Here is a 16,374-nt window from a genome sequence, read left to right as displayed (position 1 = left end):
GTCTGATAACCCAATTTATTATGGGCTCATTGTTGTAATGGAACTCTCAAAGAATTAAGCAAAATATTATCCATTACAACAATGTTAAACTAGGCCCATCAGTGGGTTCGGGCGTCAGATCAAACGGTATATTTCGGGACCCCAATATTTGCCGGTTTAGAATTTGGTATATTTACCATAAGGCAACGCATGTAAACAATCAGTAAAGATGGCTGAACTTCTCTAGTTTCATTCATTCTAATCACAGTTGAAAAGTACAAAAAGACTAGAATGAACTTATCCAAGTACTATTTTATGACTACTGAAACCAAGTTTGTCAAAGTCATGAGAAATGGGGTGCTCAAATAGTGTAGCTCATGGGGAAACCAGTTTCGATGGGGTAAACAATAACAGAGTCAAGAATGAAAGGGGCAAGGATGAAACCATTCACGTCAACAATCTTAATAAATTAAGCAAACACACATCAAGTTCAATAATAAAGAGGCGACCTTCACGAAAGACATCGCATTCAACTAATGGTGTGTGCAACGGTATCGCCGATCATGAAACATTCAGGACTTTTGGTCTCACTGTAAGATTTTGTTCATCATCATCATCATCATCATCATCATCATCATCATCATCATCATCATCATCATCTTCTTCTTCTTCTTCTTCTTCTTCTTCTTCTTCTTCTTCTTCTTCTTCTTCTTCTTCTTCTTCTTCTTCTTCTCTTCTTCTTCCTGTTATTATTATTATTATTATTATTATTATTATTATTATTATTATTATTATTATTATTATTATTATTATTATTATTATTGATTTGGATTGATAATTTATTCATTATTATCTAGTATCTAATTAGTTGGACCACATAAGAACATGTGACCAAGTTGTCCGAGACGATGCAACCAACTTTATTCGGCCTTTTTGAAAAATTACTGTATTATTAATATTCTGAGAGAAAGTCATCCGAAATAAAATTGAAGAAAGATTGGTCGTTTATATAAATATGTACGCTGTTGAATCCAGCGTATTTTGACTTAAAATGTATCAAATAGGCCTATTTCCACCATCTAACGCACTTTTCAAGTCTGCACGATAATTTTTGAAGGTGTTAATATATTCATTGAATTGTGATATCTGTCAAACCACAATTTCCAAACCCATCTTTGTCTCCCTCTTCTATTTTTTCTTCTGTTTTTGAAACATTCCCATGTTGATTATTGTTGTTTATTTATTTGCAGACGGATGAAGAGTATGAATCAATCATAACATCTTTGAAATCTGGGAAGCTTTTTGAGGATCCAGATTTTCCAGCAGATTTATCCAGTTTATTCAATGATCTCAGCCAACATACAAAAGACAGTGGAAAAATAAAATGGCTCAGACCTCAGGTTTGATCATAATTTAACATTTTAAAAATAATGGAAAAGTAACGAAAGTGTACTTGAATTGTCGCAGTAATAATGACAAATGGAACTTTAGAGAAAAAAACAAAACATTGAGAGCAAAATGACAATGTTCATGATGAGGAATGAATCTAGAAATATCTATTTGAGGAACAGACAATAACAATGCCATACCCTTTTTTACTGTCACTGAAATTATCAAATGTGTGTTAAGCACTGCAGAGTACTTATATAAAAACTAATGTTGTCTCTTATATGTTCCTAGATTACACTTCAAATAAACCAATAAACTAACCTTTGTGTGATAGCGAAGAAAATAAGAGCTAGTAGGTCTTACTTTCTTTGGTGATAGCGCCAAAGAAAATTGAATGTTTTCACGTTATAACATTACAGTTACAGGTTTATCAGTGCGAAGTGGCAATTCAGACTCGAGTCTGAATAGTCTCCTGTGGCTATTCAGACTCAAACTCCAATGTGCTTGCACATACAAAGGGGAGGACGACTCAATGTGAGCAATAGGCAGAGGGTGGAACTGATAAAGAAATAGAAAAAGAGTTCAACCAGAACAAATTCTGTTTTGCCCATATCACACTGACTCAGCTTATAACCCTACTTTGGACTGTACAAGGATTGCTGCCTGTCTCACACAGATTATGTAATTTTTAAATTATTTATTTTTGTCCTGATTTTATTTGGACACCGTGTTATGTTGATAGAAAAGCTTTTCATTTATACCACAGTTACTTTGACTGACTTTTGCTACTTTTGAAGAGTTTTATCTCTTTTCCTTTTCTTTTCTATCTGGGCTTTCAATTGATCCATGATTTTGTCTTTCTCATCAAATAAAGCGGGGTTTAGACAACCTGTTGATAATTCATAAAATTGTAATTTTGATTTGCATTAATTTTATATAATTATCAATAATTTTAAAAAAAAAAAAAAAACCCAAAAAAAACTATACTGCCACCGGAGACTATTGACACTGAGTCCAAATAATCTATTGATTGCCCATGCGCATTGGAATTTGAGACTATTCAGACTCGAGTTTGAATAGGCATAGCCTTATCAGTGTGTCATTTCAAAATAGTTATTTTATTTGCAGGAAATTCTAGGGGAATCAGGAACAGCACAACTCATTACAGAAGGAGTTACAAGAGATGATATTAAACAGGGAGTTCTTGGAGATTGCTGGTTTCTCTCATCATGTGCTGCAGTGTCACAAAGGGGAAAAATGAACAACAAGGTAAATTTGTATTAAGTCTCTAAAGATGGATGATGTGATTTGTTGATTTGTTTTTCAATATGAACTTTTCAATAATACTAACTTATCTCCAACTCCCTTTATATTTACTGAGAAAATTATCAGAAGATGGTTCCAATATATTATTAAGAAAAACATTTCATACTATAAAATTTGCCACAACACTGAGACGTCTTCTCTCTTTTGTTCATAATGATATTCTAGAAACCTTAAAACAGACATAAAAATTATACTGCCATAGATGATTTGAATGGTATCTTGTTATCAAGACTCAAGAAAGGTTTTTGGAGGCACAATCATAACTTGGTTTATAAAGTATCCCAATAGTCAGCAGTCTAAACTCTTCATCACTGTTTAACTCTGATGATCTTCAAAGATCGACCAAAAATTCACTAACTACTCCTCACAATTTACACAAACCCACCAAAAGATTTATTATCAGCCAATCCCATCTTAATGTCAGTCATACTCAAATTTAAGTACCTATCTTATCATCATCATTATACATTGCATATGAAAAGATTAAAACTTAATGTGATACGCTATTCTGGACATTCATTCATACACACGCAAATGCATCCCTCTCACACATGCATGACATCGACACACACACACACACACACACAAACACACACACACAGACACAAAATAACAAAAAAAAGCCTCATAATGTTCAGTTATTTATTTATTTTTTTTTTAATTTTTTTTTTTTCTTCTAATTTTAGATAATTCCAGAGAACCAGGTGTTATCAGGCCCAAACTATAAAGGAATAATCCGCTTCAAATTCTGGAGGTATGGGGATTGGGTGCAGGTGGCAATTGATGACAGACTACCAACACTTAAAGGCAAACTTATTTATGGACAGAGTAGGGATCCAGAGGAATTTTGGGTTGCTCTCCTTGAGAAGGCATATGCTAAGTATGTATGTGTTTTGTGTGTCTCAACCTTGAATTAATTTGCTTCTATTTTCTTTCTTACAATACCCTGCCGACCGCTTAAGGTAATCTGCCAGGGACCAGAAAGAGAGTTTATCTTATCCGAGGTTTATTTTATCTAAAACTCAACAGGAACACCTTTTCAGTGACACAAACATTTGTTTAATCTATTTGTTCCCCCCCCCCCCCCCTAAATAGATACGTATCACGAAAAAGACGGCACAGCTTCATGTTAAGCTTGGGTAAACCAAAAGTGACTTTTTAAAAAAATTATTTTTTTGCCCTTAGAGCTCTCTTTCACAATACAACGTGCATAAGATGATCTAATTGCTCAGAAAGGCAGAGTGAAAATGAAAAAAAAAAGCTGGGAGAGTTGAGACGCTATCGTCACTTGTCATCTTGTCGAAAACCGGCCTGACTGTCTGGTAAGCTTGATTGGAGTTCTATGCTCAAACGCTTTGCAATTACAGCAGATAACAGTTTGTAGGCGTGACAGATTAGGCAAATTGCTTGGTAGTTTTTGAAGTCATCTCTGTCCTTCTTTTTATAAAGCATAATCAAAACACCTTTGACGAGGAACAAGCAATCAAGAGGAACCAGAGATAATATCTGTATCCTGAAGTGGGCAATTGACATGCTCATCAATGAGTCCAAACCAGCTGTCATTACCTTCATCGACTATATGGCAGCATTTGACACTGTAAGCCACACATTTCTAGACAACGCACTCAGTTCCGCTGGAGTATCGGTAAAACTTCATTGCACCATTCAAACCATCTTCGATGCAGCATCTAAATGCATAAGAATTAGAAAGCCTGACGGAAATGAAGAAACCTCTGCAGCCTTCAATATCACTCGTGGTGTGCTCCAAGTCAATATGTTTTTCCAAATCGCTTTCATTACCTGCTTCATGCACATCTTCAAAATTCATGATAACCCAAATGCTGGAGTTACTGTCGGCTTGCCACCCAACTGGATCTCATTAAGCTCCCCGAGTATGCCGATGACGCTAGCCTCCTAGATGAAAACGTCCAGGAAGCATCAGAATGTATATCCTCAAAGCAGCAGGTTCGCGAGAAGATGCAGCTATGGAAATCTCAATTCCAAAAACCAAAGCTCTGCACATCCACAAGGAAACCAGAGTCTTGGATTCAATAGATGATGACACTGACGCCATGGGATTTAAACACACATGTCTATCCTGTGAGATAAAGATAAAGGGAGTAACGAGACTTTCCAAACAAGAGAGGCCTTGATATTCATCAAGGCTGGTGGTGCAATGGTGGAAAGACTGTAAGATCGCGCAAAGGATCTCTCATGGACTTAATTGTCCAAAAACAGAAACGCAAAGACAAGGAAAGCAAACTTCCTTGTGTGACTCTCGGGGGTGTACAATTACACAATGTCTACTCCTTTGAATACCTTGGTAGTCGTATCCAGTGTGATGGTGATGAGAGGGCTGATGTAGAATACAGAATGTCAATAGCACAAAGATATACTTTATTCATCCAAAAAAATGGAAACTCGTTTACAGACGTGGCATGCATGAAACTGTATAAACACAAAGTTGAGAATCTATGGCGACAATGTATATATATATATATATATATATATATATATATATATATATATATATATATATATATATATATATATATATATATATATATATATATATATATATATATATATATATATGCAAATGCACAAAAATGTAAAAATATACGACCAAGAACCAATAGCAACACTTTATATATTAATTTGATAAAGTGAGATAAGCCATACCTCTGGTCTTTAGTCCGAACTTGTGTGTGTCTATTTAAAAGATAGTAAACAACATTCAACTCTCTATCCCATATGTGGTCCGATCACTGTCTGTCCCGTGGACAGAAAATCAGGTTGTATGCCTCTAGTGTCTGCTCTGTCTTCACACATGGTTGCGAGGCTTGGCGACTTACCAAGGGTGTAACTAAAACTGTGAATGGCTTCAACAGCCAATGGAAATGCCTTTCCATCATTATGGGAGAGGACTACAGAGAAACCGCAAAATGTCCCGATTTCGTCCTGGTAGCTATGGTGATGAGATGCAGGCTCCGCTTTGTGGGGCATATCTTCCGCATGGATGCAGACCGCCTCCTGCATTGAGCTTTTATTACCTACTTGAAGAGCTCGACAACGAGACCAGCAGGCACTCTACTACATATGCCCATTGACGAAGTTGTGACTCTAGCCAGGAACAGACGTGCTTGGTCCCAATATGTGGATTCCCTGTGACCTGACACTTTTATGCTGATGTAGCATAGTACCTTAGAGGTGCCGTACTAATGTACAATGCAACTCATACATACATACTTGTCATTTAGTCTAGACTAATTGCACAATGAGTGCCAGTCTCATTCTGATTGTGGGAGTTGCGTTGATGTCACAATGAGGAGGGAAGGGCAGGGATGATTGACAAAGGCACAAACCATGTGGGGACTATACCACAAATTCATGTTCATGTAGCAACAGCTTGTGTATATCTGTGAATCCAGAGTACTTACATACCTATGTATGTACAGAGATACCTATATACTTATGTATATAGAAAGTGATGTTTCTTGATTGCAGCAAATGAATATATCGTGCGATGAGTAAAAGATGGGGCATGGATGGAAGGTGGGGGGGGTAAATCGTTGATTGAGAGACTACCTGTCCATCCAGGTCGTGCAAATCCAGATTGATGAGTTTATTGTATTCGGACTAGGTCAGGGACGGAGTTTATCTTAAACATTTAAAATTACAAATGATTTAGAGCAGAAAAATATGGACCAGCCCCAGAGTTTATTTTAAGCAAGAGTTTATCTTAACACATTTATTTTGAGAATATATACAAACTAGTCCATAATTGTTCTTTTCCACATTTTTATGTTTGGTTCTATATTTGACTCACTTAAATGTTTTTATTTTATTTTTATGCTTTATTCTTACTCATCTCATCTGAAAAATGTTCTCCACATTTATGAGTAGGAATCATTTTATTTTCACTGGTGTTTCCACTTCTGTTCTACAAATACTCACAAAAATAAATCGTTTAATGAAAATAAAGCAAAATTAATGGAGCGTTAAAACAACACATTAGGTTTTATTTTTCCATTTTCCTTTTCTTTTTTTTTATTCTTTTTTTTAAAACTTAAGTTTTACAATCAGAGGAGGTTAATATGATGCGCTCTTGTTTAAATACATAATACATTTATTGCTATCTTACTTCTTCAGGCTTCATGGGTCTTATGAGAGCTTGGAAGGCGGTATCACTATGGATGCTCTTGTTGATTTAACAGGGGGTCTAGCAGAGAGATATGAATTAACTCAATACAATCCAAGTCTTTACAAGCGTATAATGATAGCACACAAATCTGGGGCCTTTGTCGCATGCTCTAGAAAGGTTTGTGTGATTTATATTACTGTATTTTTGACAAATGCTGATTTGTTTACAATTTCATAATATAAGTAAGTTTTAAGAAAAGTTTAAGTTAAAATGATTACAGTTTTAAAATGAAGTATCTGAAAGTGAGCATACAGGAAACAGAAACGTGTCTTTCAATAAATATTATGTCTCTTGAAAAGAATTAATTCAACACGTCTACCAACTCCAAACTTTCTCTAAATCCTTTTCTATTTTATGCCCCTCTCATTCTTATATTAACCATGTGCCCATCTTGTTATTTGAGTTGAGTGTGAAAAAAGTTGACGTCATCATCTATATTTGCCTCCATTGTTTTTACTGACTACCCTCGCGAATTACAAGAATCAATGTCATAAATGACCCATTAATGTCAAGTTTCTGAGTTCTGACTTCATAAGAATATTATTTGGACTTCAGAATGTCAGACGAGTGTGAATTTTAAGTCAAAAATGTTTTTTTTACATTTAAAAAAATGTCCCCTGTAGTATATCATTCATTTTTTATACAAATAAACACGTTAAAAATCTACAGAAGGGAAAATATAAATAAACTTATTGATGTTATTTCAGGGTGACTGGAGAAGTTCAACAAAAGCTGATGCAAATGGTTTAATTCCAGGACATGCATACACAGTGACAGATGTAGCTTTGGTATTTAAAATTTTTGTAATATAATAGTATGAAATTGTTTGTAATCATAAATCCATGAATCAGTTTTTGTGCATTTTTGTGTGTTAATTGTGCACATTTATATATGTGTGTGTACATGAGTATTTTTGTGAAAGTGTACAATGTTTTTGAGTGTCTTTGCATATGTGTGTTTGTGTCTGTGTGTATTGTATGCGTGCATTTTAGGAGAGGATTTTTGTTTGACTGGCTTAGAGGTGAAAGGGGGGAGGTCCCATTAGCTCAGTTGGTAGAGCACTCACTTCACATACAAAGGAACCTGGTTGAATCCTGGGTGAAGTCGAGATATTTTTTTCTGACCAACCTGTTCACCCAGCAGTAATTGAGTAGCTAGGTCTGGCAGAACGTACTTTGCGATACACTAGCATCCTATTCGATCCAAAAGGTCACAATCAATTGCTACTGTCTGTTTAACACTATAGAAACTTGGATAATCTCCGGCTCCATGGGCTCTGAATGAAGGACTACTTAGAGGTGAAACAAAAGATAATTTCAAATTCAGTGTGCTCTTGGGCTTGATCCAACATCATAGAATTTTAAAAGATTTGACAAGACATATTATATGTATTAAGAAGATGTTATTTGCTAAAACCAATACTTTTTTCATGGTACTTTGTGAAAAATTCATTGAAAATTTGGGAAACTTTGTCATCAAATATCAAGAAATGCCTGAGAAGAAGAATTAGGATGAGATTACAACAATATCGAAGGTTGAAAACGTACTGGAGTTTGGGGGCAGCTGATAGAATCGTTATGGCAGTGGAGAGGAAGTGATGGATTGGGCATATCATGAAAGAAAGATTAAAATAATAACTGTATTAGTATTAAGGTGAAACTCCGAAAAAAAAAAAGATGAAAAGGATGAGTGAAAAGAAATTGGCATGAAATAATATATGAGATAAGAACCGAAGATAGGTGGAACTCTAGACAAATACCAGGATAGTTGTCAAAGTAAAGTGTGGATAAGGTTAGATTGTATATCTGCACAGGAATGTAAATCTTTCAGAATTTTTCTTAATTCAGATTATTTCGATTTAGAAAAAAAAAATAGAACAAAAATAGATGTAAGTAGTTAAATGAAATATTTTAACAAACAAGGCTTTTTATAACTGCACACGTAACTGTTTTGTTAAAAAGAGCAGTAATAGTGATACATTTTGGGGTTATTTTGACGCTAGAGTCACATCACTATTTCCGATCTCTTTATGAAAAGGAAATGGTAAGGTTGGATGTCAAGTTACTGGAGTAAAGTCGAATCCTGCTTGTAAAGGGCTTAATTTATTGTATCAAATTTTTATCAGATTGAGCACAAGAGAGGGACAGAAAAACTCCTGCGTGTGAGAAATCCATGGGGAGATGCTACAGAATGGAGGGGTTCTTGGAGTGATAAGTAAGTCCTTAAAATGAAATCAGATCTGTCCTCCAGGTGTTGCAAATTACTTAATTCATCTTATTAATGAAAATTGCGTTGTGCAATTATTGTTTTCTGGGGTTTTTTTCTCTCTTATAGTCACAGGTTTAGTTTTTGAATAATTGTACAGCCAAGATAATGATCAAAGATTCCTGATATTGTAGTATTTGAGTGATTGACGTTTTCAATGGTTCTGTTAGGTTATTCCAATCTTACTCTATCGGAGACACCCTAGATAACACGAAACTCACTCAAAAAACGCATGAGTGTGAAATTTTCCATTTGATGGTAACTGACATTTTGCTAAACATTTTGAACAATGACAGAGAGGAAAAATGCGGAAATTATTATATTTTATATAATGATGATAATAATAATAATATATAATAATAATAATAATAATAATAATAATAATAATAATAATAATAATAATAATAATAATATTAATAATATATAATAATAATAATTATTATATTATTATTATATATTATATATTATTATTATTATACTATATATATTATCATTATATCATCACATCATCATCAATCATCCATCATATCATCATCATCATCACTCATTATATATATTATTATATTATTTTATTTTATTCTTTTTTTTGTTTTTTCATTCTTTGCATAAAGTGTAATATTGTGTATCATCTTTTTATGATGTTGATGTATGCCATTAGAAGCCCAATTACGACAATTATTCAGGTGTAAATTAGATTTCATTGTATAACTCTAGTGAGATTAGTGTGTAAGTCACGTTACACTCTATTTTGCTGTTGAGCATGGACTCGCCTGTGAGTTTCCGACTTCTTCCAGGCCTAACTGCTTGTTCCTTTGCAAAATGTTCTTCCACTTCATGTTTCAAATGGCCAAGTATTATTCTAATCAATAATTTACTAACAAAGCAGATCAAGCTGTTGTAACAGTTTTGACACTATCAGGAGTTGCCTTTCTTGGGAAGTAGGATGATAGAGATTTAGTCCATTTTGTTGACCATTCTTTCGTCTGCCAGATTATTTGACATTTGTCATGATGTCAGTGAGTTTGTCACCGCTGTTTTCTTTTATAAGTTCTCTCTTTATATGTGTTTCTTTTCCTAATTCTTAACTTCAGTGACGTGAATTGGGAATGGGTTGACGAAGAAACCAAAAGGAAAATCCAGCAAGAGTCCAAAGATGATGGAGAGTTCTGGATGTCCTTCAAAGACTTCTACCGACAGTTTGGGGAAGTCACCATATGCCTCTTGGGTCCAGATTTTGATGGTGATGGGGTGTCAGATATTGTTGGTAAGGTGGCGTTTAAAAGTTGGATTAATGCAATCAGGTTTGGTTGATATTCTGATATTAAAATCATATATTGTTTAATTCATATTTTTGTAAATTATGTACAGCATCCTAGCAGGCAGATGTTGTGTTTTGTGTTGTCATTAAATTGGATATTTTCACTGTATTCGTTGTTCGTTGTATTTCTAATTAGATTTTTATATCAATCAACTCGTGATACTTGATATATAATAATGATAATAAATTTACATTTATATAGCGCTTATGCCGAAGCTCCGAAGCACTTCACATTGACCATCAGTAAAAAACATTACACACTGCGATTCGGACATACGAACAAAAGTTCACACGCATCCAATTACACCACACACACACACCACACACACACACAACAATCCATATACACATTGTACATAAATATATTACTCAACACACACACACACACACACACACGTAATATAAATATATATATATATATATATACATATATATATATATATATATATAACATACATATATATATATACACATACATATACACAATACACATACATATATACATACAAACATATCGTGTACACGTACACACTAAATATACATAAATGCACATAACATATATACACATACATACACATACATACACACACACACTAAACTAAATTTATACACGAGTGCACACACACACACACATATATATGCACATACACACAAACACACACACACACACACACACGCACACATGCATGTATGCACTTTGCAATAATTCTTGGCATAATTTAATTTAAATACTTCCCAAAGAGATAGGTTTTCAGTTTATTTTTTAATTTATCAACGCTGCTTTCAAGTCTGACTGACCAAGATATTTTTATTATCTTAGAAAAAATGGCTGTGATATTTATCGTTTTTAGATAAATATTCCAAAACTTTTGACATTTTTATTCATCTCAGTGCATCTAATCGAACTTGACAAAATTTTACCTGCGCTTTACACACAACGGATTTTAATCTACAAAAATGGAGTCAATGTTTACACAACTTGTCCAACGGAGTTGTTTTTATTATCAATTTTCGGACTTTTAACCATTGCTCTTATTACTTAACCCTACTGTCATTGAAATAAAATTGTAAATAACATAAAAATTGTGGTGGTCGATGGAAACAACACTGCATCGATACTATCATCAGTCATCAACCAAAACAACACAGATCGACAACTCAGTATTCACTTCATCCATTACCAGTCCTGTAAAAATTACCTATATGTGTTTCACTACCTCCAGTCTGAGTGGTCCGCATTAATGCAAGCTCCATTAAAAATAAACATGATGAAATACATGACATTATCATTAATTACAACATAGACATTTTGTGTATAACTGAGTCATGGCTCAGTAAAGATTTTGACGATCATCACATTTCACATTTCAGCATCTTGCCCACCTTTACACGAATGGAAATCATCACCATGGGGTGGTCACAAGGGGGGTGGAATCGTATTTATATATAAAAGACAATTTTTCAACTTGTCCTTCCAACAATTAAAAAGAGAGCTATGAGGCTGCACGGCTATCCTTTCATTATGATTCATCAAATGTCGATATTACGTGTATTTATCCCCCTACCATAAATTCAAATAGTAAATTCTGTATTGAATTTTATCCACATATTGAAAAAGTCACCATTTATATTTATTGGCATTTTCAGCAATCATTTCCACTCGCAACGTTCACCCATGAATAAAATCAAAGATTTACTTTCGGAGTATGAGCTAAAACAACACATAACCCAAGCAACTCATCAATCTGGAAGTACGATTGATTGGGTCATTTCTCCTTTCATAGTGGAATTTTTGTCGACCTCGATCTGTGTAAAGCTTCCCCTCCAAAAAGAACAGTGGAAACGAGAGGCATTTAAAAGATGGACATTCAAAGTTTTAAATCTGAACTAAATGAAAAAGTTTCAAATGTGAAAAATATATTAGACTTCAACAGTATGGCTTTAAACACTCTTAACAAATATTCTCCATTGAAAACTTGTGTCATTTCAGAAAGACCAAATACAAACTGGTTTAACTCGGAGATTTAAAAAAAGCCAAAATTGAGAAAAGGAAGGCAGAAAGAGTTTGGTGAAAAAGTGGTCTCGATGTAAACAGAGAAATTTATAAATCTGTAAAAAAATAAGTTCTATAATTTGATAAAGATGGCCAAAAGAAATTATCACAACACTAAAATAGAAAACATCAAAACTTGTAAAGAACTCTACAGCGTAACTAACAACCTATTAGGGAAACAAAATGACTGTCAATTCCCTGTTTCAAAAAGTGATAGCCTCCTTTCTGAAGAATTTTCCACCTTTTTGAAAAGCAAAATTACAAGGTGTAATATCATAATTGCTATATATAATTAATTCAATAACGTGTTGGAAAATCTGATCATTTTGGCAATAAATAAGATTAAATTGTTTGCTCTCATCGCATAGGTAAAAATAATGGCAAACCTGCGATTTCAGTAAGCCAAATAGTGTTTATCTCTTTTAGGCAACTTTTGCCTATAAAGAAAGATAATGCCTTCTGATTTGACACAATTTAGAATTAGCATGTTACCCAGAAAAACAAAGTTATTGTCTCTTACCTTGTAAATAAACGCTAATATTATGACAACGCAGTAGGCTTGACATCTTACTCATCCGTGCCCCATGCAACATTTGTTTTTTTATATTCCAATATCTGTCCCTGCCATTTATTTCTCATAATTTGGATAGAAATGTAAGAAAAGCAATTGATCAAATTGATATGAGTCTTTGTTGTATAGAGTTGTATAGTTGTATTGTTCAAGTTCTCTGACAATTTAACCAAAAATCAGAATAAAACATTTTAAAGGTCTAATATTTATTCTTTGCTTATTAGTTTTGATTTAATATTTCTTTCTCAGGCCATATGGAGACAATCCGAGGAGAGTGGGTTGTCGGAAAAACAGCTGGAGGATCACGCAATAATTTACCAAGCTTTGCCACAAATGATCAGTATCTTCTCACTATTACTGAGCCTGGTATTGAACTCACTTTTGAAATATTTTATGGAAAATATCTTTCAAATCATGATCATTCTATAAATTAGATATTTGCTGTCACAAGCATGATAATTTCCAATGCTATCTATTTTTAAAAAATAATATAGCTGTCCATGATGTATGGAATACCTTGCTGCTTCATTTAGGATCAAAGTGCTCAGAATCCGCTTTTAAACAAAATATTAAAACAATGCTGTTACGGAAACACTTTTTAGAATGTCTATAATTTGTATTTTTTATTTCATTTTTATTTGAATATGCTCTTAAATGTAACGTTGCTTTGAGTTTGAGCTTTATCACAGGAAAACTGCAATATAAATGAATTTCATTATTATTATTATTATTATTATTATTATTATTATTATTATTATTATTATTATTATTATTATTATTATTATTATATTATTATTATTATTATTATTATTATCATTATTATTAAAATGTGGCCTTAGTACGATAGTTTTAATGGTTAGCATCCTATCGTTGAGCTGAAGATGTCCCCGGTTCAAATCTTTCACTAGGGACCCTGCTAGTAAACCATTGTGAAAAATTTTTTGTACACATTTCTTTCTGTCACAATGGAGATGATAGTAAAATTAGGAGGTCTCTCTTGTATAAAATGCGCAAATGTATTGTAAGAATGCCTTAAAAGATTATTGCCTATTCATATTAGATTTATGTTGCTCAACATGTGGATTGAATAAGGAAACCTCTGTAATCGATCCTCATAGGTGGAGAAGGAATTAATTTTTTCTTTTTTTATTGACACTCCATAAATTGGAAATTCTTGATTTCGGATCCGAACACCTAATTTTGAAACAAGTTAGTTTAAAATATGGAGTTTAAGTCTCCTTAATCATGTGATTAATAATTTTGTAGAGACATTTATCATGCAAAATGCACAAGGCCTACACTATTTAATTTCTAAGGCCGTTGACTGATTTAAAAGGCCTATTTTGATTCTACTATACAGAAAATTGCATAAGGTGTCCGAATTGCAAAAATGTAAATGAATTCGTTTATTTATTCTTTTAATGTTTTATTGGGTTTTTTTAACCTATGAATATCAAATATGCTCTATTTCTGAAAATGAAACTGCAGAAAGTTGTATCACTTTTAAATAACCGATGTTTGAAACGAAATTCTACATAAATGTCTGGTTCTTGCCCCTATTCTAAATTTGTGGTCATATCAACCTGAAATCGCTTTTTGTTCCAATAGATGATTTTAACATGGAAACTGATGATGCTGATCATGAAGGAAAGAGCAACATTGTCATAGCTCTCATGCAAGAACACAGATACTCAAAGCGAAAAGTAAAAAGTTTTCAAATAGGATTTTTTATTTACAAGGTAATTTCTTTTATTTGATATTTTCTCAGGAGACTCAGTAAATTTAGATGGCTCAATTTTACTACATATTGCAATGAACAATTCCTTTCTCTTTTTACTGCTCCGTGCAAAATATATCAAAGCACACGAACTTTTAAAAAATTGATATAGAAAATAGTCAAGAGCTTGAATAGCATCTAATTTTAACTTAAATAATGTTTGTATTGGTGCAGTTTACAATCTCCCAACCATTTATGAAGTAGAAACGTCTTTATACAATTGTTGCATGATAAGTAGATGTTGAACTTAACTCTTCGATAACGTTTTTAAAGGTTACAAAAGTCTTTTGCTATCATTCTTATTTTTTTATTATATATATTTTTCTTTTAATTCACTTTTTTGTTGGTCATGTTGTCATAGATGTATTGTATTTTCTTACAGGCTGTGAATGAATGCAAACTTCCTCTTCAACATTTCCACTATGTGCCAGATGTAGCAAAGACTAATTGTTTCATTAACTATCGTGAAGTCAGTGCTCGATTTGAGCTTGATCCTGGCCAATACGTCATCATTCCAACAACTTTCTTGGAAAATTGTGCGGCACATTTTATGCTGAGAATTTTTGGAGAAAAAACATTTTCATTGAAAGGGTGAGTTTGATTCCCCCCCCCCCCCCCTCCATGACATTGACATCTGACACTCAACACACTGAACTGCCGATGTATTGTATGCCACTATTGCAGAGAATTAATTCAGTAATAATGTAAAACTGCAGTGTTTATCAACAAGGGCCACCTTTAATCTTTTTTTTTTTAAATGAATCCTTATGCTTTAACCAAAATATGACTAAACCGAAAATTTTAACCAAAACCCTCGGTTTTTCGGTTTAACTGATATATACTCTTATGTAAATGTTCATTTTAAAATATTCTTTTGACTTAACTTTTATATCTTTATAACCATATTTTCTTTCAGACCTCTTCTTCCCGACACTCCATCTGATGGTGAATAGTTACAACAATGAACTGGACATTCCTAATAACCATAAATCCTGAGAGATTATATATATATATATATATATATATAAATATATATTATATATATATATATATATATATATTAATATATATATATATATATGACTTTCAATTAAAAGTTCAAAGACGGATTTTTCCAACTTGTCATCATCCTCAACATTTTCATTACATAGCCTAATTCTGATTGATTAATATGATGGCATGGACACTGATAATGAAAATCAAATTCACAATCCTCAGCGGATGCGGAAACTTAGTAATTTCAAGCAATTACCAATACATCTGTCGGGAAACTTCTTCGTTAAAAAAAATATCTCGTTGTGTATAGTGGCTGTTTATTCAAGTATAGTATTCAATATGCATTCATTGAAACAGATACAGTAGAGAGCATGCTTATAGCAAAGATGCTAGTATTGAATTGAAAGAAATTTTTCTCTTGTCTTTTATAATAATAAAATTATAAAATGTATAGAGAACAACCAATAACCAAGTGACAGTTCTAATTAATTCATGG

General features: G+C 33.1%; 1 protein-coding gene across 1 annotated transcript; it reads left to right on the top strand.

Moving 5' to 3' along the window:
- The first annotated feature begins 202 nt into the window (after positions 1 to 202).
- On the top strand, positions 203 to 15,879 carry LOC144965317 (calpain-A-like). The gene is made up of 12 exons (XM_078900543.1): positions 203 to 571; positions 1,230 to 1,379; positions 2,497 to 2,637; positions 3,381 to 3,574; positions 6,847 to 7,015; positions 7,606 to 7,686; positions 9,024 to 9,112; positions 10,255 to 10,427; positions 13,355 to 13,471; positions 14,714 to 14,844; positions 15,265 to 15,473; positions 15,799 to 15,879. Exons 1-12 carry the CDS (start codon positions 332 to 334, stop codon positions 15,833 to 15,835), a joined length of 1,731 nt encoding a protein of 576 aa, XP_078756669.1. The 5' UTR covers positions 203 to 331; the 3' UTR covers positions 15,836 to 15,879.
- The last annotated feature ends 495 nt before the right edge of the window (positions 15,880 to 16,374 follow it).

This window comes from Berghia stephanieae, chromosome 1 (genome assembly GCF_034508935.2).
Source record: "Berghia stephanieae isolate SIO BIC M18660-M18661 chromosome 1, UCSD_Bste_1.3, whole genome shotgun sequence".
Classification (NCBI taxonomy): domain Eukaryota; kingdom Metazoa; phylum Mollusca; class Gastropoda; order Nudibranchia; family Aeolidiidae; genus Berghia; species Berghia stephanieae.
This window is presented reverse-complemented; position numbering and strand designations above follow the sequence as displayed.

What these genes read in the sequence shown, in the direction of transcription:
- LOC144965317 (XM_078900543.1), top strand. Translation starts at nt 332, where the DNA reads ATGGGGTGCTCAAATAGTGTAGCTCATGGGGAAACCAGTTTCGATGGG. An exon ending in TAAAATGGCTCAGACCTCAG is followed by an intron (nt 1,380 to 2,496) that starts GTTTGATCATAA and finishes TTTTATTTGCAG; the next exon opens with GAAATTCTAGGGGAATCAGG. An exon ending in TTGTCGCATGCTCTAGAAAG is followed by an intron (nt 7,016 to 7,605) that starts GTTTGTGTGATT and finishes ATGTTATTTCAG; the next exon opens with GGTGACTGGAGAAGTTCAAC.